General features: G+C 43.8%; 2 protein-coding genes across 2 annotated transcripts; both read left to right on the top strand.

The window, feature by feature from the left end:
- Positions 1 to 1,122: 1,122 nt before the first annotated feature.
- aoc2 (amine oxidase copper containing 2) lies at positions 1,123 to 9,455 on the top strand. The gene is made up of 5 exons (XM_029437276.1): positions 1,123 to 2,729; positions 3,714 to 3,832; positions 6,889 to 7,055; positions 7,535 to 7,667; positions 7,775 to 9,455. Exons 1-5 carry the CDS (start codon positions 1,160 to 1,162, stop codon positions 8,063 to 8,065), a joined length of 2,280 nt encoding a protein of 759 aa, XP_029293136.1. The 5' UTR covers positions 1,123 to 1,159; the 3' UTR covers positions 8,066 to 9,455.
- Positions 9,456 to 20,223: 10,768 nt separating this feature from the next.
- LOC115011856 (primary amine oxidase, lung isozyme-like) lies at positions 20,224 to 25,971 on the top strand. The gene is made up of 5 exons (XM_029437104.1): positions 20,224 to 20,342; positions 21,270 to 21,436; positions 21,599 to 21,731; positions 21,844 to 22,083; positions 25,840 to 25,971. The coding sequence occupies exons 1-5, from the start codon at positions 20,253 to 20,255 to the stop codon at positions 25,969 to 25,971; spliced, it is 762 nt and encodes a 253-aa protein (XP_029292964.1). The 5' UTR covers positions 20,224 to 20,252.
- The last annotated feature ends 1,612 nt before the right edge of the window (positions 25,972 to 27,583 follow it).

Here is a 27,583-nt window from a genome sequence, read left to right as displayed (position 1 = left end):
TTTGTAATTTAGGCGCCAGGTTTTGAATGAATAATGTGTTGAATAAAAAAGAGGATAACTTTTGTTCTTTTGCATCGACGTTGATCCTTTTTTTTCACTGTCCATCGTGAGCAGAACCAGATTAAATTGATAGATTACACTCGGCAGACTGTATTGTTCAAAAAGAAATAATACAAACAAGAACAGATCATATCTCTACAGAAAACAAGATGTTGGAACAGAAACACTGCAGGTCACATGACAAAAACTGCATCTAACTCTGTAACTGCCTTTAATACACTGTTCAGATAATAATAACAATAATAATAATAATAATAATAATAATAATAATAATAATAATAATAATAATAATAATAATAATCATAATAATAATAAAAAGTAACAAACATCAACACATTTTAGAGCTAGTTCATATTCAGTTCAGGAAAAACGTTCTTCATTATGACCCCTATAAAGGATTTACAGAATGAGGGTGGATGGCGTGTCTGCAGGAGCTTCATCAGTTTGCACAGCCTTCATTTCAAGCAGAAAGAAGAGCATCTGAATCCTCTGTGACACAAACAGATAAATAATGGCCTCCATCATCGCCCAACTCTTTTCATATCAGACAAAAGAAGAATTTCTAGAAAGGTGCAGAATAAAATTATTTATTTTCCTAAAAATATTATGATTGTGAATTATTTATTTAAAAAGAAAGTTCGGTCCAATATGAATTTGTTAATCTCTGTAAAATGAGGAGTGTAAAATGACAATGTTTTAAAAAACATAACTTTATGAGTTAAGTAAACGGTCCAGTGATTAACACATTAACGCAGCGACTATAATACAATAATACAATATAATACTTTTGTACTTAAGTTTAAGTTTGAATGCAGGACTTTCACTTGTAACAGAGTATTTCTACACTGTAGTATTACTACTTTTACTTTAATATTCAAGCGAGTGTAAAATAGTCATGTTGGTCTATGTAGCTGAAGAGAGGCTGCATGAAACCATAGTTTCATAACTTTTCATTCAAAGAGGGGGGGAGGGGTTCATGGGATCCATGAGAGGGGTGGGTCACGGAGGAGCTGAGGGGTGCGGTTCTATTCCAAAAACATCCAACCACTCGCCCCTGCAGGGCTCATTCCTCTCTTTCCGTTCTCCAAGCCCGTGCGTAATGGTAGAGCGGAGGATGAACTCACTATGGAAATGGACGCTCATCCTCTTTGTCCTTGTCTCTATCATTCTCAACATCGTCCTGATCGGCATCCACTCCAGCAGGGCACCCAAATGTTCCGCTGAGCGTGTCCACCCGCTGAGGCGCAAGCACGACAAACGCAGCCTCGTGTTCGCTGACCTCACCCGGGAGGAGTACTTGCAGGTCCAGCAGTACATGCTCACTTTGAAGGACTTGGACATATCCACCAACTCGCTCACCAAGCCATCTGAGAATTTCTTGTTTTTAATAGAGCTATCTCTGCCCAAGAAAGCGGACGCGCTGGCTTACTTGGACGGGAAAGGTGCCAACCCGATTAGAGAGGCGACAGTGGTGGTCTTCTACGGTGCCCAAGGCTACATTAAAGAGTACGTAGTAGCGCCTCTTCCCTACCCGACATACCACAGAGATGTCACCATGGAGAGGTACAAGACGGAGCTTCCTATCACTGCGCGCACGGTCACCATCGGGGAATACGACTTGGTTTTCAAATTTTTGGATGAGGTCTTCTCCAAAATGGGGAAGATCTTGAAGGAGAGCTTCGACGTGGGTCCAAACAATAAGCTGCAGATGTTCGAGCAGATGCCCCGTGGAGTCCGGTCCGGGGACAGAAAGACCTGGATCTCTTTCTTCAGGAATATGAGTGGCATATACATCCATCCGGTGGGCTTTGAGGTGCTGGTCAACCACCAGAGCGTAAACGCGTCTGCGTGGAGAGTGGAGCGGCTGCTCTATAACGGTCAATACTTCGACACCGTAAAAGATCTTCAAGATAAATATGATAAAGGATTTGTTAAGAAAATAGTTTACAAGCAGTCGCCTGACTATGGCTCACTGAAGCCCAGAAACAAGCCTCTGCAGATCGGCCCGCAGCTCTTTTACGGAGAGTTTAAGCGCTACAGCATCAGCAATAACCACGTTGTGTACATGGACTGGAGCTTCGCCTTTGGGCTCAGCTCTCTCACAGGCATGAGGGTGTTCGATGTGCGTTTTAATGATGAGAGGATAGTGTACGAGCTGAGCGTACAGGAGGCCATGTCGGTGTACGGTTCCCTGACTCCAGGGATGATGCTGACCAAGTTTCTGGACTCGAGCATCGGAATTGGGCGCTTCGCACACGAACTGGTCCGTGGTGTGGATTGTCCCCACGAAGCAAGCTACGTGGACACATACCGTTACATCGATGTCCCAGCCCCGGTCAGAGTTAGGAATTCAATCTGCATATTTGAGCACAGCATGGGTCAGCCCTTGCGGAGGCACTTCTCTGACTTCTCCCACACCAGTTACGGGGGGATGATGAACAGCGCACTGGTGTTCAGGACGATCACAGCTATAGGAAACTATGACTACATGTGGGATTTCATCTTCTACCAGAGTGGCTCAGTGGAGGCCAAGGTGCACGCCACCGGCTACATCGCCTCTTCTTACCTGGTGGACGGTAATCTGAAATACGGACACCAGGTGGCGGACAAGGTGCTGGGGAACATCCACACCCACTTCATCAACTTCAAGGTGGACCTGGATGTGTTGGGTGAGTTTTAACCTGCTTAGCTCTGCAGGGCAGAGAGCAATATAGAGCTGCTACGATATGCAAAAACATCATAATAATAATTATAGCGAACGTTATTTGTCCAGCAGCTTTCAAAACAAAGTTAAAAGTTAGTTGCTTTACATGGTGAAACGGGGATTTAAAAAACATTTCAGGGCAACCACTAAATAAAACCAGACAATTAATACGATACAAGTTAAAATTAAAATTAAAAAAACGTAACAAGGCAATAACATTAAAAACATTTCTGGAAACAAATAATAAAAAGCTTTTTTTAAAACGATAATTTTTGAGAAGTGATTAAAAATATATTACTGATAACGCAGCTTCAGATCTTCAGGCCGGTAGATTAGAGTGGAGGGGCACTGACTGGAAAAGCCGGCCCTGCCAGGATCAATGTCACTGAGCTGAACCATGAAGTGGTTTAAAATTAATCATCAAAATCTTAAAATCAATTCTAAAACATACTATTAACCAGTGAAAGGAGGCTAAATAAAAAGTTATATTACCATAAAGAGGAGATTCTGTTTAGTTATGAAAAACAGGCCAAATCATGGCCTCAGGGTCACCAGAGAGCCAGCCAGGATGTGGTCATGAGTTCAAACCCCAACACGCCCAAAATACTTTTGTCCTGACACCAAGAATGTGTGCTGGGTCAGTAGTAGCTCAGCAGCAAAGTTTTGCTTTGGGACCCTGCAGGTTAAAGGTTACAACATCACTCTCGTGCTTTTACAACAATGTACACATATTGTGGAAAATAAATTATGGATTATGGTATGTGAAAACAGATGTATTTAATTAAGCAAAGGTAGATTCTTTACATAACTTATTTGGGCATTAGTGTTCAACCAGTGATGACATATGATATATATATATATATATATATATATATATATATATATATATATATATATATATATATATATATCTGTTTTGTAACAAACATTTTGCTTTATTTTTTTACAGGATTGAATAATTATTTTCAAACGAAAGACATGGAATATGTAAATACGTCGCTGCCATGGATGCCTGATCACTACGCGATGGTCCCTCAGCTGGTGGAGAAGCAACTGAAAACCGAGCAGGTCCGTCTTCTTTCACTGCCTTTAAACAGTCGCTTTCATTTAGGTTTCATTCAACAACATTTAGAGGAGAGTGTGTAACTAGTGTCATGAACTACATTCAGGAGACAGCACTGCCACTAACATGCATTATTTATACAATGAAGGGGTTTATTTCTAAATACTTTTGCATTCAATCAAATAATTGTTAACAGAACATTAAAACACGTAATAATCGCTGAATAGATTTTTTATAATCTAGGCATTTTAAAAGTAAAAAACTTTGATTCTAAATTATAATTCATGTGTTTGTCACTATTAGAAACATACTCACATGACAGGTGGAGTTTGAGTTTATATTACAGTAATGCAATATATGTTGCTAGTGCATGAACATATTCCCCGATTAATACACTAGAAATGAATTAAAGTACAAGTAAAACAAGTTTATTTTTGCTTCTCTTGTATGCCTTTATTTGATAATGGAGGTAGAGGGAGGCAGGAAATGTGGGGAAAGGAAGTAGGGGAAGGTGTGTAAGAACCAGTACCAATGTACCACTGTGAATTTGTTTTAGGAGACTTATGCATTTTCCATGTTCAGTATTACTATTAATGTGGTTGTGTGTTGTAAAAAAAAAGATTGTGTAATATTTTTATGCTTGAATATAGAAAGGGACACACCCTTGTGGTGAGTCTGTTCTGTGCTGGTTCACAGTGTCAGAGTCAAAGGTACTATTTGATAGGACTCTCTGTTTCATTTAGTTAAATTTAGACATTGTTCTACATTGAATATATTGATTTGAAATGTAGCAATCTGCATAGTAGGGATTACTGAATCAACACTGAAGGTAATGTGTTTTTATACGTTTGCTCATCTAGATATAATCTCTCCACCGAGACCTGGGTCTTCCCCGGGGTCTCCTCCCAGTTGGACGTGCCTGGAACACCTCCCTAGGGAGGCGCCCAGGTGGCATCCTTACTAGATGCCCGAACCACCTCAACTGGCTCCTTTCAACGTAAACGAGAGCGGTCTCTCACGGATGGCTGAGCTTCTAACCCTATCTCTAAGGGAGACGCCAGCCACCCGTCTGAGAAAACACATTTCGGCTGTTTGTACCTGTGATCTAGTTATTTTGGTCATGACCCAGCCTTCATAACCATAGGTGAGGGTAGGAACGAAGATCGACCGGTAGATTGAGAGCTTTGCCTTCTGGCTCAGCTCTCTTTTCGTCACAACGGTGCGGTAAAGCGACTGCAGTACCGCCCCTGCTCCTCCCATTCTCCACGACTATGCATCGATATCCTGTCCATGAAAATCACAAACAGGATTGGTGATAAAGCGCAGCCCTGGCGGAGGCCAACATTCACTGGGAACGAGTCCGACTTACTGCCGACTATCCGGACACAACTCTCGCTTTGGGCTTATAGGGATTGGATGGCCCTCAGAAGTGATCCCCTCACCCCATACTCCCGCAGCACCTCCCACAGTATCACCCGGGGGACCCAGTCATACGTCTTCTACAGATCCAAAAAACACATGTTGACCGGATGGCCGTACTCCCAAACCCCCTCCAGGATCCTTGCGAGAGTGAAGAGTTGGTCCGTTGTTCCACGACCAGGACGGAATCCGCATGGTTCCTCTTCAATCAAAGGTTTGACTATCGGCCGAACCCTCCTTTCCAGTACCTTGGAGTAGACTTTACCAGGGAGGCGAAGAAGTATGATACCCTTTTGTTGGCACACACTCTCTGGTTCCCCTTTTTAAATAGGGGAACCTAGGCACTGTCCCAGACTTCCACGCAATGTTGACGAGGCGTGTCAACCAAGACAGCCCCTCAACACCCAAAGCCTTCAGCATTTCTGGACGGATCTCATCAACCCCTGCGGCTTTGCCACTGTGGAGTTGTTTGACTACCTCAGTGACTTCTGTCAGGAAAATTAACGATGATCCCCCATCAACTTCCAGCTCTGCCTCTACCATAGAGGGTGTGTTAGTCGGATTCAGGAGTTCCTCAAAGTGCTCCTTCCACCGCCTGATAACCTTCTCAGTCAAAGTCAGCAGGGTCCCACCCTTGCTGTACACAGCTTGGCTGTTTCCCCGCTTCCCCCTCCTGAGGTGCTGGATGGTTTTCCAGAAGCACCTTGGTGCCGACCAAAAGTCCTTCTCCATAGCTTCTCCGAACTTCTCCCACACCCGCTGCTTTGCCTCTGACTTCTAGTCCTTCAGGACCCTGCAACTGTTTCTGGAGTCCTCCCGGATATCATAACCCGGAAGGACTCCTTCTTCAGTCGGACAGCTTCCCTGACCACCGGGGTCCACCAAGGTATTCAAGGGTTACCACCCCTTGAGGCACCTAAGACCTTGAGACCACAGCTCATCACCGCAGCATCAGCAATAGAGGTTTTGAACATCGCCCACTACGGTTCAATGCCCCCAACCTCCACAGGGATGTCTGAAAAGCTCCGCCGGAGGTGTGAGTTGAAGATCTCCCAGACAGGGGCTTCCTCCAGACGTTCCCAGTTCACCCGCACTACCCGTTTGTGTTTACCAGGTCTGTCCAGAGTCTTCCCCCACCCCATGATCCAACTCACCACCAGATGGTGATCAGTTGACAGCTCCGCCCCTCTCTTCACCCGAGTGTCCAAAATATGTGGCCTCAGATCAGATGATACGATTACAAAATCGATCATTGACCTTTGGCCTAGGGTGCTCTGGTACCACGTACACTTATGAGCATCCTTATGTTCGAACATGGTGTTTGTTATGGCCATTCCATGACTAGCACAGAAGTCCAACAACAAACGACCGTTCGGGTTTAGATCAGGGAGGCCGTTCCTCCCAATCTACTTTTTTAAAAATTATTTATTATGTTTTATAATTCTGGTAATATTGCAGGATATCTGGAAGCTGAAGTCTTTTAAACTTACATGTCAATTAGCCAATTTATGACCTACTGCTGGCCAGGACGTCCTCATTTTTACAATCAACAATTATTACAATTCTTAATCCACCAGTGTTGCAACCAACAATGTAACTCTTGAATCTTGTCGTACTAATGTCTACTGTGACACCTCAACAGGAGGCAGCTCTGCATCACGACACCAAGACTCCTCGCTATCTCCACATTGCCAGCAACAAGACCAACCGCTGGGGTCACCAGCGCTCCTACAGGCTGCAGGTGCTCAGCTTCACAGGAGACAACCTCCCAGAGAGCCAGGCCGAGGAGAGGGCCATGTCCTGGGCCAGGTGAGACTGGACAGCCGTAAATAAAAAAACGAAATCTTGCATTCTCAAAAGTTAATGATTGTGAGCACTTGTTATGCCTTGATGATTAGAAGTTAGACAAGATGTGTTTTACAGATACTCAAAGGACTAGGAATATTTCGAGGAATTATATCCATATTGGATGATTTCGCACATGAGGATGTATGTCCGGTACCACAATCTTGGTTATGCTCTTTATGTAGCACAAAAGGTATTTTTATTAACCATAATCCAAATGTTTCCCTAACCTTAACCATGCTGTAGATGCCATGCATGCCACAACATTAAACCGACATTTGTTTGTCATTGAACATAATCTGAGGATTTGCACAATCGGTCAACAGCAACGTTCTTGTCTGGTGATTGAAATCTATGAGCCACAACGCAGTCTTAGATCTGCAGGTATGTTCTGCTGGCCATCTAAAGCCATCTCTCTATGGGCCTTTTCGGTCTGTTTCCAGGTATAAGGTCGCCATCACCAAGCGTAAGGATTTAGAGCAGACCAGCAGCAGCCTGTACAATCAAAACAACATCTGGACTCCAGCTGTCGACTTCAGCAAGTACATTGCAGACAACGAAAGCATCGAAAACGAGGTGTGTTATGATGGAATCTGTATGTAAAAATAGCTAATAATGTAAACTGGATCTTATATAACTTATCTGAAGGAATCTGCATGATGTGTATGAAACTGTGCCTGCAGGACCTGGTTGCCTGGGTGACCACCGGCTTCCTTCACATCCCCCATGCCGAGGACATCCCCAACACGGTAACCGTGGGCAATGGGGGCGGGATCCTGCTGCGTCCTCACAACTACTTTGACGAAGACCCGTCCATCCACTCTGCTGATGGGGTGTACATTGCCCCGGGCAGCGAGACCAGCTGTGACAGCAACAGGATGGCCTGCCTTGCTCAAGAGACCTGCACCCCCGTCCTCGAACCCTTCACCTACGAAGGCTTCAATGGAGTCATGAAGTTTGAGGATTGGGCCTAACCTATTAGGTACTTCTAGGTTTTAACCCTGATGAACTCATTGGGTTTGTTTGTCAATCTATCAAGAAGATTGTGTCAATGTTAACATGTCAGAAATTGAGAAAATATATTTTAACATTTTGGAAAATATAGAACTCCCTTTGCTTTGGAAAGTGTGATGAGAAGATCAATACCACTCTCATATTAAGTATAGAGCTGGAGTCAGGACGTGGCTATCTTAGATAAGCATAAAGACTGAAAGTAGGGCGAAACAGCCAGTCTGGCTCTATCCTAAGTAAACGAAAATACACCCACCTACAATTCTAAAAATTAATATTGAACATGCGGTATCTCGTGTATTCTGTACACAAACAGAATTGTAAAACTAGAGACCATCTGACGATGGGATCACAACAGCCGCAATGTCAAACCGGGCCAGAGGCGCAAAGTGGTGGCCAATGGCCCCTTCATCCTCACAGACGATCTGGCAGCCCATGCTATAGGTGGAGATGCTGCACTGATGTACTGGGCGGATAAATACACTTTTTTGTCAAGAAAGGTTTACAGCATGTAACCCCCATTTCTGTTTCTGTACCTGACAAACCAGATACAACATCTTATCAGTGAGCTTTATAGGTGCTGGTAGGTGTATTTTTTTACTTTGGAAAGAGCCAGGCAAGCTAGCTGCTTCTCCTTACTTCCAGCTTTTATGCTAAGCTAGGCTAACCACGTCCTGATTCAAGCTCCGTACACACAGAGATGGGAATCAATCTTCTCCTCTTACTCTTATATCTGAGTGTATTTCCCAAAATGTTAAACTATTCTTTATTTTTTTAAATACCCTGTTAATAGCCTATATGACTACAGATTCCCCCTGTCCTAATCCTAAAATCCCTGCTATGGACACTGGTGAATCATTTTATCAGTGAACAAAGGTCAAATTTCAAAACCAGCAGTTTTGGCTGCCACAGGAGTTGGTATGGGCAGTTTTAAAGGTCCATTACGTTGGTTGGCAAGTTCATTCTCATTCATTACATAAGACATATTCTTTAGATAGCTGCTGGCAATGTTTCAAAGAATGTTAGCTTTCACAGCTATTTCTTATCTTCCAGGTAGTCATGGTTTCCAAACATTTTACTACAAATCTGAAAACATCCACTTACATGTTTCACTTACTTTCATGGCTCTGGTCTGGTCTGGTCTTTTTTGAGTATGTGTAGTAATGGCAGCCATGATTATTGATCAATTAAAACATCCTTCTTAGGAGGTGTGATTCTGTCTTGGACAGGAATCCTTACTTGAAAAATACAGTATTTAGTTTGTAACTGTAGTCTACCCATTTTATGTGTTCAAAGTGTGTGTGTGTGTGTGTGTGTGTGTGTGTGTGTAAAGTTTTAAAAAAATGATCTGTCCGCCATTCTCTTAGCGGTCTTTTCCTAATTCCTTATGAATTCTCCTTCACATCTTTCCTTGACCTCATGACGTTTTCCATCAAGGTCAAGGGGAAGTGGTTAGGAAAAGACATACAGTAGGACGTCATTTGTTTGACTATTCGACCGGAGCTCATATCTTTTTTTTCAGTTACATGACATCACATGATGATGCATTTCCATGCTTTTTAAAATTGTTGTTGCATGATTATTTTCATACTGTACTAATTTGAATGGAAACCAGGGCCAGATCAATATGCAAGGGGGCCCTGGGCAAATCCAAACGGAGCCCCCTTGAACCCCCATTTCGGCTCTACAATTCATTAAATGCAAAATGTATTCAAGAATATGCACAATGTAAATATAACAATAAGAAAATATAAAATATCACCATACTTATTCTTTAAACTGAACGAAATGTCTACTATTACTGCCTTAACATAGTAAGTAGGTAATAACATACTACAACTGTTTCAAAATATAGGAAATATAAATGAAGATATATTTTTGTTAATATAATAATATAATATAATATAATTTCTAGATTATTGAGCTCTATAGATTGTAATATCAGTCAGTCAGTCCACCACCACCACATCTGGATGGATTGATGCCAAACTTTGTACATTCAGGGTTCCCAGAGGATGCGCCCGAATAATAAGTGATTACAGTGATCCTTTCCATCCAATGCCATTGTCAGGTCAAAATTGAACAAGAACAAGAAATATCTTAACAAAAACGTCCATGAACTTTTGGTTGACACATTCATGTCTGCAGAAGATACAACCTTGTGACTGTGTTGATCCCCTGACTTTTCCTCTGTGGTTTATGACCAAATACCAGCAGAACTAATGACATTTCCATCGGCCTCAGCTGTACCATGTGTTTGGTGCTAAATGTTAGCATATTAATTTGCTTAAAAGATGGAGAAAATATTTAACATTACATCTGCTTAGCATTATCACGTTAGCATTGTCATTGTCAGCAGTTTGCATGCTGTTGTTTGCATTTAGTACAAAGAACCACTGTGCAGCCTCACAGAGTCACTGACATGGCTGCAGACTCTTTGTAATGTTGCGCCTTTTTTGGTGGTATTACCAAAGTAAGTGTGAGAGGTTGACAGGTAGTCAACCGGGGTTTTTCTCTTTCTTATTTTTACTTCAGTAATTACGTCCGCAAAACTGAGGAAAAAAGGTGAATTTGTCATTGTTAAGTGTATGAAGTTATAGGCTAACAGGAATAAGTGTTATTCTGCCACTAGTCCAGTTTTACAAGTGGGACATTTACTTACCTACTTTTCAAATCAAAATCAAAATCAAATTTATTTGTATAGCCCAATATCACAAATTATACATTTGTCTCAGTGTGCTTTACAGACTGTACAGGTTACGACACCCTCTGTCCTTAGACCCTCGCATCGCACAAGGAAAAACTTCCTAAAAGAAACCCCATAATTAAAGGGGGGAAAATGGAAGAAACCTCAGGGAGAGCAACTGAGGAGGGATCCCTCTCCCAGGACGGACAGACGTGCAATAGATGTCGTGTGTACAGGATAAACAACATAGTACAAATACAACATTTGACAGAAATTATGTTGTGTTGAAAAAAAAAAGAAAGTTTGGATGAATCCAGGAAAATGTCTAAAAGGCTTCCCGGTGTCCAGCAGGACCAGGGCAGCAGGCGCAGCCACGATTCATGATCCTGACGTAAACTTTATCAGTGGCAACCTGCCAGCTGGTTATTTATTGGCAATTATTGTTGCTTGGGAATGATCACTGTTTTAAGATTGGCTATGATCTGTAGTTCAGTAATGTTTTGCAATCATTTTTGCTTTTTTGCCTGCAATCACTTTTTAACATGGAGTCAACATGTATCCCTATGGCATTGGGAGTTGTCTATGTTTCTCACTTACTAACCACTGTGATATAAACATTGTAAACTTGCACTGTACAGTCAGCTGTGTGTAAAAGCGTGCACTTATAAATATGTCACGTCTTGATCAAAGCAGGATCCCTCTCTGATGTGGCTCGAGGACGGACTTCTAAACATCTGACTGATCTCTGATTCATTCTGTATATTTTTCTACACTGAAACATTTTGAGGAATGTTGTTGTTGTTTCCTTTCAAAATAAAAGAAGAGCTTATTTGTGGAAGAAGACCAAATATGAATGAATGGTACCAGAATATGGCGGGAGAGAGTCGAACTCTCTCCCACCAAAAGCCCGATGGCAGCTGACCTGAGAACAGCCCTCTCTGGTTGGCTGCCGTAAATATTTAAGAGAATGCTGAGAGAAAGAAGATGGCTGCTAACTCTCTGTCCAACACACACACACACACACACACACACACACACACACACACACACACACACACACACACACACACACACACACTGTCTGCTCCACTGTGATGACTAGTTTCACAGTTCTTGTCACAGTTTTTCTTTCCCCTCCCATTCTGTTTAAATAATGTTTTACTGTATGTTGGGTTCCCGCCTGCTGCTAACTTAAAAGGCTTTGAAGAGATACTGCCTCGACGCATGTCTGTTTCTGCTCTTTATTACATAATTAATTTACAGGGGAAAGTGCATATTAATCAACATTTCATAAATACATTCCAAAAGTAGCAGATATGTATAAACAATGATGTTCTGTTACGACCTGAGATAGGGTAGTGTGGCTGCTCATGACTGCAGCTTTGATTTGCGTTCAGCCATCTCATAAGTGTATGCTTGGTGAGGTAATGAGTCTCTTCATCCAATAGAAAGTTCCAGCAGCAGAGGGCTCTGACTGAGAAGACTGTACGACACAGTCCCATCTGGTATTAGCCCTGTTTGCCCTGCCACCACTACCCCTCTGTATTATCAACTGACTCAGTGTATGAGGGGCAAGCTCATGTAAAACTATCACAATTTAATTAACTGTATTTTTGCACTGTATGGCAATGGCGGATAACTATTAGCCTTTCAATCAAGTGTTTTTAGTGCTTGCATGTGAACCTATGGATTATTTGTTATTGACATTTTATTTTCATTTAAGTTGTGTTTCAGTTTTAATATTAAGTTAAGATTTTAATTATTTATACAATAATTTATTATCCATCATTTTTATGTGCGATGAAGAAGAAAAATTAAGTAGGAGACTGTTGTTGCAGAATATTGTTATGACTCTTTACATTGACATCATGGCATTCAACAGCAGTACTGCCGTCCATGCTTTTGTTTTATGACTTGTCAGTAGCTAGTGAAACTAGAATCCACTCTTCACTGGAAGGAGCAGCTACACTACAAGTTATTCAGAAAAATCAGATTTAACACCAAATCAATTCCACACCCAGAAACTGTTAAGTGATATAAGTAAGTACTGTTAAGTGATATAAAAAGGACATGTACTTATTCATTTGTACATTCATTTATTACAAAATAAATCATCTGGTTGTCAGAGACTCAGAAAATCAGTGCCGTGTACAGCAGTCCCATACACTCTGCTGAATGAATGGCACTGAATTACATTACACAATACTGTCTACATGCATTAGCCTTTGTATGGTGCTTGTTATAGCAGGGCTTATTTTTCTATTTCTCCACCTAATGAATCCACTATATATACACAATTGATTTATGACAGTTTTGCTAATCCCTAACACTGCATAAAGACGAAAACAAACAGGATCCACATGCACTTTAACTTTCAGTGAACATAACTGAGCAGCCTGAAGAAGGTATTTGTGTTTAACAAATGCTCACTTAAGGCAGCAGACTGTGAAATAGCAGTTAAATGACCCCACAATATTTCTCAAAGCAGAAAACACATATTTGAGTGTTACAGCTTCCAAACATCTGGAAGCTGTCAGCAAAGTGACGGGCCCATGGGAGTCGATCTGGAACAATTCTCATAAACACATGCTCACCACATGTCACAGAGCGCTCACAGTACAGAGCATAGAGCTGTAGTGGGATGTGTTCCCAGTTAGTGTGAACCATCTGGGTTCAGTGGCCTTTAGAGGGGGTTAGCTCATGATGATTTTACTCACTCAGTACAGAACAAGAAACAGAATACAGTAAACAACTCTTTTTTTGTAAAGTTGTTATAAATATTACAGTGATTGTGTCAGGACAGACAGACGAGGACCCAGGAGCGCAATTTCGAGATCAAGGATTTATTGAAACACACACACACACACACACAAGAGGACCGAATGAGGCATGGCAGTAGTACAGTTCAGGGATATTCAAAACTCGTAGTTGTAAGGCGGAAGGCAAGTCGGGTTTACCGGGGCTGGAGATCAGAGTAGTAGTAACAGGTCCGGGATCACAGATCAGGAGTCAGAGTTGAAAGCAGGCAGGGTTCCGATGCAGGCTTGCAGACGATCTGACAAGTGTGGACTGAAAAACAGGGCTTTCTATACAGGGCATGATGAGTGGTAAATGCAGTGCAGCTGGTAGGTTAACAAGGGTGGAGCAGAGCAGAGACAGGTGGAGGTAATCAGACAGAGTAGAGAGAGCAGGGAGCAGAGTGGCACATAATTGAAAACAATTAGTGGTGTTACCAGGCAGGGAGAGGGCTCATGACAGGACCCCCCCCCCCCCCCAAGGGACAGCCCGAGAAGTCCCCAAGAAACACCACCAAGCCGGGCGGGAGGAGGGGGAGCCGGCGGAGGGTCAGAATTCCTCTGAGCGGTCAGAGTCCATATCCTCAGCGGCACCGTCTCCATCAGAAGACTCGACATCCGAGGGCCCCAGCTCAGAACCAGGTTCAGGGTCAGGATTAGACACCGGAGCAGGAGCAGCAGGGCCTGGAAGTGGATCTACATGGCAAGAAGCACTGCGCCGACCCCGTCGGAGAGATGGCTGGTCAGGGTGTTGGCGATGGAATTCAGTGATGAGGGCCGGATCCACAATTCTTCCAGCGGGAACCCAAGCCCTCTCTTCAGGACCATAACCCTCCCAGTCCAGCAGATATTGGATGCCCCTACCCCTTCGTCGAGAGCGGAGCAGTCGCCGGACCGTGTAGACGGGGCCACCGTCGAGGAAGCGCGGAGGAGGCGGTGGTGCTGCTGGGACCAGTGGGCTCTCATGTACAGGTCTGAGCTTGGAGACGTAGAAGGTGGGATGTACCTTCATGGTCTTGGTAGCAGTAGTCGGACCGCCGTAGGGCTGATGACCCTCTGTATGGGAAAGGGTCCAATGAAGCGAGGCGCCAGTTTCCGCGACTCCACCCGCAGTGGTATATCTCGAGCCGACAACCAGACCTTCTGTCCGACATGGTAAACTGGTGCTGGGGTCTCCTCCGGTTGGCTCCGATAGCATAGCTTGCACTGGACTTCAGGAGTGTGGCGCGAGCCTGGGCCCATGTGCGGCGGCAGCGGCGGGCATAGGCGAGCGCAGAGGGACAGGTAGCATCTCCCTCCTGAGAGGGTTGATATCCATAAACACATTGAAAGGGGGAGAGTCCGGTGGCAGAACTGGTGAGTGAGTTGTGGGCATATTCTACCCAGAGAAGATGTTGGGCCCAAGCACGGGGGTTGCGTGAGGTCACACACCTCAGTGCCTTCTCCAGCTGCTGGTTCATGCGCTCCGTTTGACCATTCGACTGTGGGTGGAATCCCGATGACAGACTGGCGGTGGCCCCAAGAAGGTTGCAGAATTCCTTCCAGAAGGCCGCAGAGAATTGAGGGCCTTGGTCTGACACAATATCCCTGGGCAGACCATGGACTCGAAACACATGTTCCAAGACCACCCGGGCGGTCTCCTTTGCAGTTGGCAGCTTTGGGAGGGGCACGAAGTGAGTCATTTTACTGAAGCGGTGAACGATGGTGAGGATGACAGTGTTTCCTTCAGATTGCGGAAGGCCCATAACGAAGTCCAGGGAGATATGGGACCAGGGTCGCATGGGCACTGGCAGAGGCTGGAGTAACCCAGCTGGGGGCTGACTGGGGGTCTTGTGCTGGTTGCAAGTGGGGCAAGCTCTAACAAACTCCTGGATATCTTTCCTCATCAACGGCCACCAGAAACATTGGGAGAGCAGATGGAGGGTGCGTGTGATTCCGGGGTGACAGGCCAGGCGAGAGTCGTGCCCCCACTGAATCACCTGAGACCTCAGATCTGCTGGGACAAAGAGACGGTTAGAGGGGCATGCACTGGGGCTCGGCTGGTTCCGGATGGCTTCTCTGACCTGCTCCTCAATGTCCCAGGTCAAGGCAGCAACAACACAAGGGCTTGGGAGGATGGTTGTCGGCTCCTCATTGGATGCCTCATCCTTCTGAAACATCCTGGAGAGTGCGTCGGGCTTGATATTGCGGGAGCCAGGACGGTAGGAGAGCGTGAAGTTAAAACGGGTGAAGAATAATGACCACCGACGCTGGCGGGAGTTCAGCCTCCTGGCTGTCTGGATATACTCCAGGTTCTTATGGTCTGTCCAGACCACAAACGGAACTTTAGACCCCTCCAACCAGTGGCGCCACTCCTCGAGGGCGAGCTTGGCGGCCAGTAGCTCGCGGTTGCCGATGTCGTAGTTGCATTCTGCTGGAGTCAGTCTACGGGAGTAAAAGGCACAGGGGTGCATCTTGCCATCCTCTGCTGCTCGTTGGGAAAGCACCGCTCCAACTCCTACATCCGAAGCATCCACCTCTACCACAAACTGCCGTCCAGCATCAGGCATTTGGAGAATAGGGCCTGAGGTGAAACGAGCTTTGAGGGTCTTGAAGGCTTTGTCAGCGGCTGCTGTCCACTGAAACGGCTGTTTCACGCTGGTCAGCGCAGTGAGTGGTGCTGCCACTGTGCTGTAACCCCGGATGAATCTCCTATAAAAGTTGGCGAACCCCAGGAACTGCTGCAGTTTTTTACGGGTCTCTGGAACCGGCCACGACACCACAGCAGACACCTTTGCAGGATCCATTTGAACGCTGCCTTCGGTCACCACCTAACCCAGGAATGAGACAGACTTGGCGTGGAACTCGCACTTCTCTGCCTTCACGAAGAGAGAGTTCTCCAGCAACCGGCGTAGCACCAACTGGACATGGTGAGTGTGTTCTGTCTGAGTCTTTGAAAAGATCAAAATGTCGTCAAGATAAACGAAAACAAACTTATTGAGCATGTCTCTGAGGATGTCGTTTACCAGCGCCTGGAACACTCCCGGGGCATTGGTGAGACCGAACGGTATGACGAGATATTCGTAGTGTCCTGTTGGAGTGTTGAACGCAGTCTTCCATTCGTCACCCTCTCTCATCCGCACCAGATGGTAGGCATTCCACAGGTCTAGCTTGGTGAACACTGTGGCCCCTTGCAGCAGTTCAAAGGCGGAGGAGAGTAGGGGTAGAGGATAACGATTCTTGACTGTAATGTCGTTCAAGCCCCGGTAATCGATGCACGGACGGAGAGAGCCATCCTTTTTTCCGACAAAGAAGAATCCTGCTCCCGCGGGGGAAGATGATGGACGGATTATGCCGGTGGCCAGTGAGTCGTTTATGTAGTCCTCCATGGCTTTTCTTTCTGGGGCTGACAGCGAGTAGAGACGGCCCTTTGGGAGTGTGGTGCCAGGCAGAAGGTCGATGGTGCAGTCATATGGTCTGTGTGGTGGCAGAGACGTGGCCTTGGACTTGTTGAACACCTCTCTCAAGTTGTGATAACAGGCAGGAACATTGGATATGTCGGGGGCGGTGCTGGAAGCTCCCCGGTCGATTGGCAAGATGGCTCCCTTTAGGCAGGTCTGATGGCAGCCCCTCCCCCACTCGCGTATTGTACCTGTTTCCCAGTCAAGTTGGGGGTTATGAAGACGGAGCCACGGAAATCCAAGGATGAGTGGTTGGCCGGGTGAGGGTAAGAGATGGAACTGGATGGACTCCTGGTGGTTTCCTGACAGCAGAATTGTCACAGGGGCCGTGATGTGAGTGATGGTGCCGAGACGGTGTCCATCCAGGGCTCGTGCAGGAACGGGTGGAGTGAGTTGTTGACGGTTCACGCCCAGTTGCCGCGCAAGCTCTGTGTCCATTATGTTTGTTTCGGCTCCGGAATCCACTAGGGCGGCCAGGGTGTGAGTTGTCGGAAAGTCGAAGGCGGAGCTGAAGCAGGGGTTTTCGGATGGGGGGAGACTGAAGATTTATTGAGCTCACCCGGATCTCCCCTACACCTGGTGAGCTGCGGCTTTTGACGGGCTTGACAGGCGGGGGGTGGAACGTGGAGGACTCCCCCCGAATGCGGATGTCTGGTTGACTCAGACGCCCTCTCTCTCTCTTCTGCGGGTCTGGATACGCCGATCAATGCGAACGGCAAGGGCAATAGCGTCATCAAGTGTCTTGGGCTGCTCATGAGAGACGAGCTCGTCTTTAATGTAATCCGCCAGGCTGTGGAGGAAGGCGTGCACCAGTGCCTCGGAGTCCCACGAGCTGCGACTTGCCAGGGTACGAAAGTCTATGGAGATGTCTGCCACCGTCCGATTGCCCTGGCGTGTGGTCAGCAGTACCTGTGATGCTTCGGTTGTTGTTGAACCTAAGTCAAAGACCTTTAACATCTCCTCTTCGAAGGCACTGAAGGAGGCACAGGCTGGGGTCTGCCGGTCGAACTCTGCCGCTCCCCACAACCGAGCTCGGCCGGTGAGATGGGTAATGACGTAACCCACCCTGGCTCCCTCCGTCGAGAAGGTCCTGGGCTGTAATGCGAACTGCACTCGGCAGCTGGTCAGGAAGGCTCGAATCTGCTTCGGGTCATCGTCAAAGCGTTCCGGATGGCCAATCCTCGGTTCTGGAGGCGGGTACTGCCGGAACTGCAGCGTTGAACCCTGAAGCAGCTGGAGAAGACACAACAGCGGGATGAGTAGGGCAGACGGTACTGGAACAGACGAAGCAGGAGTGGCCGCATTGGTGAGTAGCAGCAGGACGTGGGCTAGTAGTGGTTGTTGTTGGTTAAATTGTTGTTGTTGTTGGTGGCTGAGTTGGAGCAGGGAAGCGATATCGCCGGTCATCCGATTGATGTCTCCCTCAGTGCGTTCCAGTCGCTGTAGGGCAGACATCTCAGTCTTTACCTGCATGCTGGTCTGAGCGTGCGCTGGGTCCATGATGGTCAGATCATTCTGTCAGGACAGACGAGGACCCAGGAGCGCAATTTCGAGATCAAGGTTTTATTGAAACACACACACACACACACACACAACAGGACCGAATGAGGCACGGCAGTAGTACAGTTCAGGGATATTATTATTTTGAGAATGTGGAAACTCCAACACTCGACACAACTGTAACTCACCACTCACTCAGTAAGTCAGGGACAGACTTCTATGGCTGCCCCTTCATCTACACTGCAGTACAATCTCATACAGATATGCTAAATGAACAAAGGTCACAGTGACCCTGTGAGGTAAGTGCTCTGAATGGAAGAATATGAAAGAAATGATGGCCCAACATACCCATCCTCCACGTTCCCGAATCCAGCCCAGTAGAGTGTTTCTGAAGAACTTCACGGTCCACTTGAGGATCTCCATCACCGACTCAGGGAGATGAGCCTCCACCACCTGATGCACACAAAAACACAAGGTTCATACAAAGTGAAACCACTGCCAAACTCTGTGGTTCATTTCAATTACAGTGCTGGATCATTGCGTGGACAGATACATTTGCCTTCACTGCCAACAATGCTGCCGTAACTGTGTGCTTGATATGTGGGCGAGAAATTAGCAAACAACAGAAAATGTAATGTTGAAAGACTTTTCAAGAACAAACATTTTGTGAGAAATTTGTGAGGCTGTTGTTTAAAAGCCAAAGAAATGAACACCACCACCATGCGGATGAAAACGGACATAATTAAATACAAACTGGCCTAATTTTTTATGTTTACTCTTTTTAAGCTATTAGTCTGCAACTATACGTTTTGTTTAATTCAAAGTGAAACAATAATAATATTAATAATAATAATGTTGGGGCCCACTGCACTTTCCCTGCCACCCACAAACTCAACAAAGCGACTTATAGTCACCTGTAAACTAACATCATCAGCTAACAGCATGCTAGCTAACAACATGCTAAGCTAACCATCATGCTGTCATCACAAAGCAAACCTCCCAAGCCTCTCAGCAACTTCTTCCTACAGTAGCAAACACACCACATCACTTCTGCACACACTTGCTAAGATGCAAGTGCAGGGTGAACACATTCCCCACTTTTATGAGAGACAGGAAGTTAAAAGGCAAAATACTACAGCAGAGATTCACTTTAGATTTTCCCATTACAATTCCTTCTGATCTGCAGCAAAAAGAGGCTAACCACCTTGACAGCCAGCTTTCCCGGCAACGTAGAAGAGCACAGCGATCCTCTCCCTCGATTTGTGTCTTTGAGCATGACTTTGGTCATCCTCTACGGAGGCACTTCTCTGACCATGTCTTCTACAGTTATGGAGGACTAGCAAACAGCGCATTAGTGTTCAGGACGATCACAGCTATAGGAAACTATGACTACATGTGGGATTTCATCTTCTACCAGAGTGGCTCAGTGGAGGCCAAGGTGCACGCCACCGGCTACATCGCCTCTTCATTCGCATTAAAGGACAATTTTCCATTTGGCCACCAAGTTGCAGAGAATGTCACTGGAAATATCCACACTCATTTTATCAACTTCAAAGTGGATGTTGATGTTTTAGGTGAGTGTATTAGGAATCTTGAGGACCTTAAGCATATCAGAATACAACTTAAAAAAATGTAATTCAACAAAAACTATAAGTAAAATGAAAATAACATTTAGTCAACTGGATATGTCTCTTCTCCAGGAGTGAAGAATGTATTTCAGACCAAAGACATGGAGTTTGTGAATGTCTCGCTGCCCTGGATGCCTGAATGCCATGCTATGATCCCTAAGATGGTGGAGAAACAGATTCAAACAGAGCAGGTGGAGTATAGCTTTGGTATCTAACATTGTAACAGTGAGAGCTTTAGCTGCACAGCTACAAGCCCGTACAGTCAACCTGTTCAGGTTGAGCTGCAAACGTCATTTCAAACTTGTAGTATTTCTTCAGATATCTCTTTTATAGAGTTGAATCTGAAAATCACCTCTTCCACATTTCTACATCATTTTGGTAATATATATATATATTTATATAAAGCTGGTCAAAGTATACAACACTGGAAACATGCAATATTCAGATAACTAAATTGTTACACTTGCTCATACTAATGTTTTTTATACTTCTAATGTTAAGCAAACCTTTCTAAAATAAAATGTGTGCTCAGCTCATCTCAACTTTGATGAAAAACACCAGGAACATTTTCCCAAAACACATCATGGGCATTTTGTTTTGGTTAGGTGTTCTAGAATACATAATCATAAGAAATATAAATGAAACTATAATTTGTGAAATAATTATACTCGTTATTATGAAATGTTATGAAAAGTTTATTTTTATTTAAAAATTCCTTTTTCAAAGTGTGCTTTGTTTAAATATCACAACACAGATGTCTATTCTAAAAACTAGATCTACACCGTTGATTGATTGATTGTTGATTGAAGTAGCATCAGAAAATTGTAAAAAATAAAATAAAACGTACCATTGTTGGTCTGTTTCTCAGCTGCTTTGGTGCTTGGTCCACATTCACACAAAAGCTGAAAGATTATTTATGATTAATTTTATAATTCTTTCACAAGCTCAAAATATTAACGACCCTTATTTGCTCCAATATATGCCCTCCATTTAAGTTTCATTCCTGGTAGGTAAAAAAAAGTGACTGGAGACACCATGTGTCCGAGATAGGACATGTCTGTCTACACTCTCATTAAGTAGAATTATCTAACATGCGTCTTGTGTTTGGCTTCACACAGGAGGCAGCTCTGCGTCACGACACCAAGACTCCTCGCTATCTCCACATCGCCAGTAACAAGACCAACCGCTGGGGTCACCAGCGCTCCTACAGGCTGCAGGTGTTCAGCTTTACAGGAGACCACCTCCCGGAGAGCCAGGCCGAGGAGAGGGCCATGTCCTGGGCCAGGTGAGAAGCCAGTCTCCCTATGAGGGCATAAAAGAACTGAGGCCACTGCAGCCTTAACATATATCTCAGACCAGAAGTGATTCCTCTCCAGTCTGTGCTCTGTCTTCTGTGTCTCGTCATCATCGTCTCATTCTGGAATCTCACTTGAGCTTACTTCCGCAGGTATAAGGTCGCCATCACAAAGCAGAAGGACCTGGAGCAGAGCAGCGGCAGTCTGTACAATCAGCATGACGTCTGGTCTCCAGCTGTCGACTTTAGCAAATACATTGAAGACAACGAAACCATTGAAGACCAGGTGAGTGTGGAGGATGGGTTTTTATCTGGAAACCTCTAAAATATAGAAATGTGATGAAACCCAACACATAATGTTTTTCCCTCATCCCACCTTATTTCTTAATTTTCCCCAGGACCTAGTTGCCTGGGTGACCACCGGCTTCCTTCACATCCCCCACGCCGAGGACATCCCCAACACGGTAACCGTGGGAAATGGGGGCGGGGTCCTGCTGCGGCCTCACAACTATTTTGACGAGGACCCGTCCATCCACTCTGCTGACGGGGTGTACATTGCACCGGGCAGCAAGATCAGCTGTGACAACAACAGGATGGCATGCCTTGCTCAAGAGACCTGTAGCCCCGTGGGTGGCAATGTCAGTCTGTCTGGTCCCCTGGTGTTTTTGATTGTCCTATGAAAGAGCCCTCTCTACCAAATCTAACTGTACAACCATTTGTTATAAATAGTCAAATAGTAAACTGCTTTCCCCGCAGCCAACCATTGTGTTCTTTTTTTCAAGCTGGCAAGCTAACGCGCCAAAAGTCATGTAGAATCAACACACACTTGAGTTGTTAAATTGCTGCTTACTGTACAAACCTGCTCCCCACATCCTCCAGATAATACTGAACATGTGAAGTAAACTCCAACAATCCCACCGTGTCTTTCATCCAGCCCAGAATAATAATAATCCTGCTAAACTTTTCCTTGGTCTGTCAATGTGAGACTATTTCCGATTTATTATTACTTATCGTATCTGCCAGGAAACCGGCCAGGAAAGGAAGTGTTCACTGGATGCTGTTACTGTTGTTTGTTTGCTATCAGCAGCTTGAAAAGTGTTTGTACCGATGCACGTACACAGGCACACACACACACACACACACACACACACACACACACACACACAGTGTGGGTGTGGGGAAGTGCTTCCAGGAATTCCAACACCGTCAAAGAGCTAATCCTGAGTTGAACTCTAGAATGTTAATGTCACATAAGCAGAGACGGTAACCTTACTGAAACCCAAATACAAATAGCAGTGATTCATAATTTGTTACGTACCTGTCCTGCAGGATTCTTCTTCTCTTTGGATAAATGCAGCATGTCTGCTTCTGAATGTTGTGTTGGTTTTGACCTTGTCAATCCATTTAGCTTGTTCTGATGGAAATAAGTGTTTGGAGAGACTGTTTGAAAACTTGACATATTGTGATATTGTGATATTGTGATATTGTGTGTGTGTGTGTGTGTGTGTGTGTGTGTGTGAAGATATTTCAGTATTTTTTAGTTTGAACAATGATCAGGCATAGAAGACAATCAGCCCCAGTTATTAAGCTATGATTCAAACTGTTCCTGGGGCCTACGAAATAATAAACATGAATCGAGACACAGTATTCAAGATGGAGACAAACGGGAGCGAACATGCGGATGATGGTGACGGTGATCCTGGATTTGGTGGAGATCCTGTGCGGCAACAGAACACAGACAGGTATATACATTTGACTATAGTTCATGGAACTTCCCAATAAATAGTGAATACATCATAACAAAACGTAACATTATCCTCGATCGTAAATAGATCGCAAGCTATCCTATATCGAGTCAATAGCTTGGTTTCCTTGAATTGTTATGAACCCGACTAGTTGTCCATAAATTGCTTGATCCCTAAATATTCAACTTCGACACATCGACGTCTGTAAAGCTTGATAACTTGATTCTTTCTCGAAGTTTCTGCGGTTGAGGTTGAGAAACACAGGCATATAAATAGTATGAAATTAAGATGACGTTAATATTGGCCTTTTTTCTGGATATTGCATATTGTGTACATGTCCTTACCACTCTTCTTTTGTACATTTAGGTGTACATGTGAAAACTGTACAATTATGGAAGCAATTGAAGAGCTACTGCCAAGAAAAGGATGTCATGGAGGAATTCAATGAATATGAGGGACATGGTGTAAACATAACTTGCACAACAGATCACCCAGGATTCAAATCAAAGTGTCTGGATGTTTGGGTGTTGCAGACAGCCTACCAAAGGTATTCGAAGAGGGACAGACAACAAGCAGGTGATCAGCCATGTAATGAGTTACTTGTGTAATGTATAGAGCTCAGAAACTTTGATGTATTTTTGGGAAGTCGAATGGTCACTCTGGTTACAGAATACACAGATAAATAAGTAAATAAGGTTGAAGTGATTACCATTGACATGTATTATCTTGTATGTTACAGAATGTATCACTATGTGGCATACCGCCAGCTGGTGAGATTCTGCTGGGGAATACTTGGTAAGAACCACAGAATGCCATCATGTGCCATTCAAAAGATCTGTCCTACGTTTCCATCTGACAACTACACGTCATTCAAGTATCCAGCACTTTATTAGAGTCAATAACAAAACACAATGTCAGTTCAGTGATTGAATCTGCTTCTATACAGCACAACAGAATCCCTCTTGTTTGGTTCTTCCACCGACTGCTGAGTGGAGCTGGGACTTCGAAAGGTTCCTCATCAACATTGTCTTGGCACAAAGCATTGAGTCTTGGTCAAGAGTTCAGTAACATACTCTGCAAAAAAGATGTTTTATAATCAAGCATTATATATATATATATATATATATAATATATATAATATATATGCATGTATGTATGTATGTGTGTCTATATATATATATATATATATATATATATATTATGATGCTGACCTTTGGAACAACCAACATGGATTGGAACTTGCAGTCCAGCTGACCTGACACGTGGTCGCGCCTGCATGGACTTGTGGTGTGTCCGTGGAGGGGGATCTGTCTGCACAGCAATTTCTTTCTGACATGTCTGAAATGTACAAAACACAACTTTACTAATAAATCTTTCAAACCAGCTTGAAATTGTATTGCATGTTTATACATGGCTGCGTAAAGACAATATCTAATAACATTCATAATAAAAGATGTGGTTGAATTGATTGAGAGAGAAATTATATCAAATTAAACAAATATATGAATTATGTACATGCATGTGGTGATTGTATTTTTAACACGTCATGTGCAGGTCTACTGGTACTACAACTGTAATGTACAGATGATGTACAGTCTGTATTCACACAGCTTCCTCCCCAGTGTGGATGTCCAATAGATGGTCGCTGATCATACAGGTATCCTCAGTTCTGTCAGTGGCTTCATTCACCAATGTTTCAATACCTATGTAATAATAGGGTGATAGTTAAAAGTTAAATAGACTCACGCTTTTACTCAAACTACAGAATAAAATGGGGAAGCTTGTTATAAACATTGAGTCTATACTTAATTAAGCTAATGAAGTGTAATTAGCTAAAGTTATTAATACTACAAACAATAACACACAGATATTGGCTAGGGCCTGGTGTAAACTCGTTACATACAGTAGGCCTAGACCGATTATGGCTTTATGCTTGAAACAATAGATAAGTAAACAAGTAGCACAGCTTACCTTTGCTCTCTCCCTTTTGGCGAATGCATTTCGTCGTGTCTCTGGTGGAGGACTCTGCACCGGCGGACGTGTTTGTGTCATGAGCCCTCTCCCTGCCTGGTAACACCACTAATTGTTGTCTGATTACCTCCACCTGTCTCTGCTCTGCTCCACCCTCGTTACCTACCAGCTGCACTGCATTTACCACTAATCATGCCCTGTATAGAAAGCCCAGTTTTTCAGTCCACACTTGTCAGATCCCGACTTGCCTTCCGCCTTACGAGTTTAGTCATGTCCTCAGGAGGCTTTTACAGTGAGACCCAATAATTTGACTGCTATGTAGCACATTGACCTTACACGGTCCTAGCCTGACATGGCCAGACCAAATCGCAAATGTGAATTAGTCTGAGACTCATTTGCAATTCATTTTTGAGGGTGACCATTACTGTGCCTATGAACCTGAGGTATCTGAGAGCTCGTCCGAGCAAATAAAACACCTTGTTTGTCGAGGCAGAGACAGACACACCCAACCAGACAGCACCCCCCCCCAAAAGCAGTAAAGTAAAACATTCTGTGGCCACCTGCACATAGACAGTTAACTAATTTTCTAGGGAATCTAATAAAAACATTTGTAGTAGATAAATGTTTTCCATGAGTCGTCATGATACACAACATGACCAGAGCTGTCTCTCTTCACAGATCAACAGTTTCTCTGAGCTGGCCGTGTCATCCATGCAGAGTGTGTCCAGCTCTCACAGCCTCGCCCTCATCTTTGTCGCTGGCCTGGCTCTCGGAAGCATCATCACCTGGAGACTAACCGCAAGGCCCTGACACACACACACACACACACACACACACACACACACACACACACACACACACACACACACACACTCACACTCACACTCCAAAGCAGGCTCACCATTGTGATTAGAAAGTAATTCTATGTGTTTACAAAAGGTGGTATTTGGCCAGAGGGTTTATTATTCAAAGCTGTCCTGATCACATGTTGCCATGAGCCACTCACACACACTCTACGTTTCTACCTTCTCTAATGTTAATCTATGCAAACTTGAAAGAAACATTTTGTCAAAGATAGATCCCAATTCCCTTATGTGATCGTTTCCTGCTTCTCGACCCCTGCATGAGATGGTAAGGGACGTTCCAGTTTCTGCTCTGAGGTGCGAGTAGTGAGGGCGGATCCCTGAGGATGTTCGAGCTAGGAAACCCCAAACCTTTTTATCAAATTGAGCCTTAGTCTTTTTATCAAATTGATTCATTATCACAAATCTGCCTCACAGGGCTTCACAATCTGCATACAAGACCCTCTGTCCTTTAAACGCTATGTTTTCAAGGCTTGGAATATGCTTGGATTTGAATATACTTCTTAAAAATGATTCAATATTCATAGCTGGATAAGTCCTCTGTTGATCCCTCACTATTAAATTAAATTAGCAAGCATTAAATAATCATCAAAACATACAATCAAAGTTATTATGAACAGCTGGTAAAATAAACAGCATTGATTGCTGTGGGTATAAAGGAATACTGTTAACTTTTTTTATTTTTCACAATTGCATTCATAACAACAATTTAGAAGTAGAAGGCTTCGACAGTCTGGAAGGTTTTGGTTTAGATGTCCTGACAGTGCTTTGGAAATGTTTGAATTTTACTGTTAAGAAGCCAATAAGTTCCAGGCTTAATGAAGCTAAAGAGTACAAGCCTAAAATAATCAATGAGGAGTAACTAACTTAAAGTTACAGTGAAAAGATGAGTTTTAACTTTGGACTGTTGAATGTCACAACAACACTGCAGCTTAATACCAGGAAACAACAACACATCCAACTCAGGTGTCAAAGCTCATGTTTCCATTTAATTTATTTACAATATTCAGTAGGCTTCCATCCATGAGGACTGGATCTGTAGCCTGTGTCATGGATAATATTATAATGAGGGACAGAGGTTTAGTCAGTAATAAACATTTTTAATTCTCTGAAGGTGTCATATTCATTCCTTCAGTCACAAGTGTGCATATATATATATATATATATGTATTTATATAAAAATACAGTATATTTATACTGTATTTATATAAAAATACAGTATATTTATACTTCAGGTAGAAACGTTTTTTTGATGTAACATATTTAAATAGTTATTGTCTACAAATGATGAAATACTTTCATCATAACCTGGATTATTAAATAAATTCACAAATAGAATATCAATAAAAGATGCAAATAATGAATCTGTTGATGCATTCGGTGTCTGAGCAGTGAAGTGCATTTACAAACACGGGCTATTGCCATGAAACGAGTTTTAACCCCCTTTTAGTCCTTAAAAAATGTAAAATGTTGTAAATATAAATTTCTACTTACAACCTCTCTATTCCACCGTTTTACTGTGATGGTGGTTTTGCTATTTATTTGCACACATAATAGAT

The sequence above is a fragment of the Cottoperca gobio genome, chromosome 8 (assembly GCF_900634415.1).
Source record: "Cottoperca gobio chromosome 8, fCotGob3.1, whole genome shotgun sequence".
Lineage (NCBI taxonomy): Eukaryota > Metazoa > Chordata > Actinopteri > Perciformes > Bovichtidae > Cottoperca > Cottoperca gobio.
This window is presented reverse-complemented; position numbering and strand designations above follow the sequence as displayed.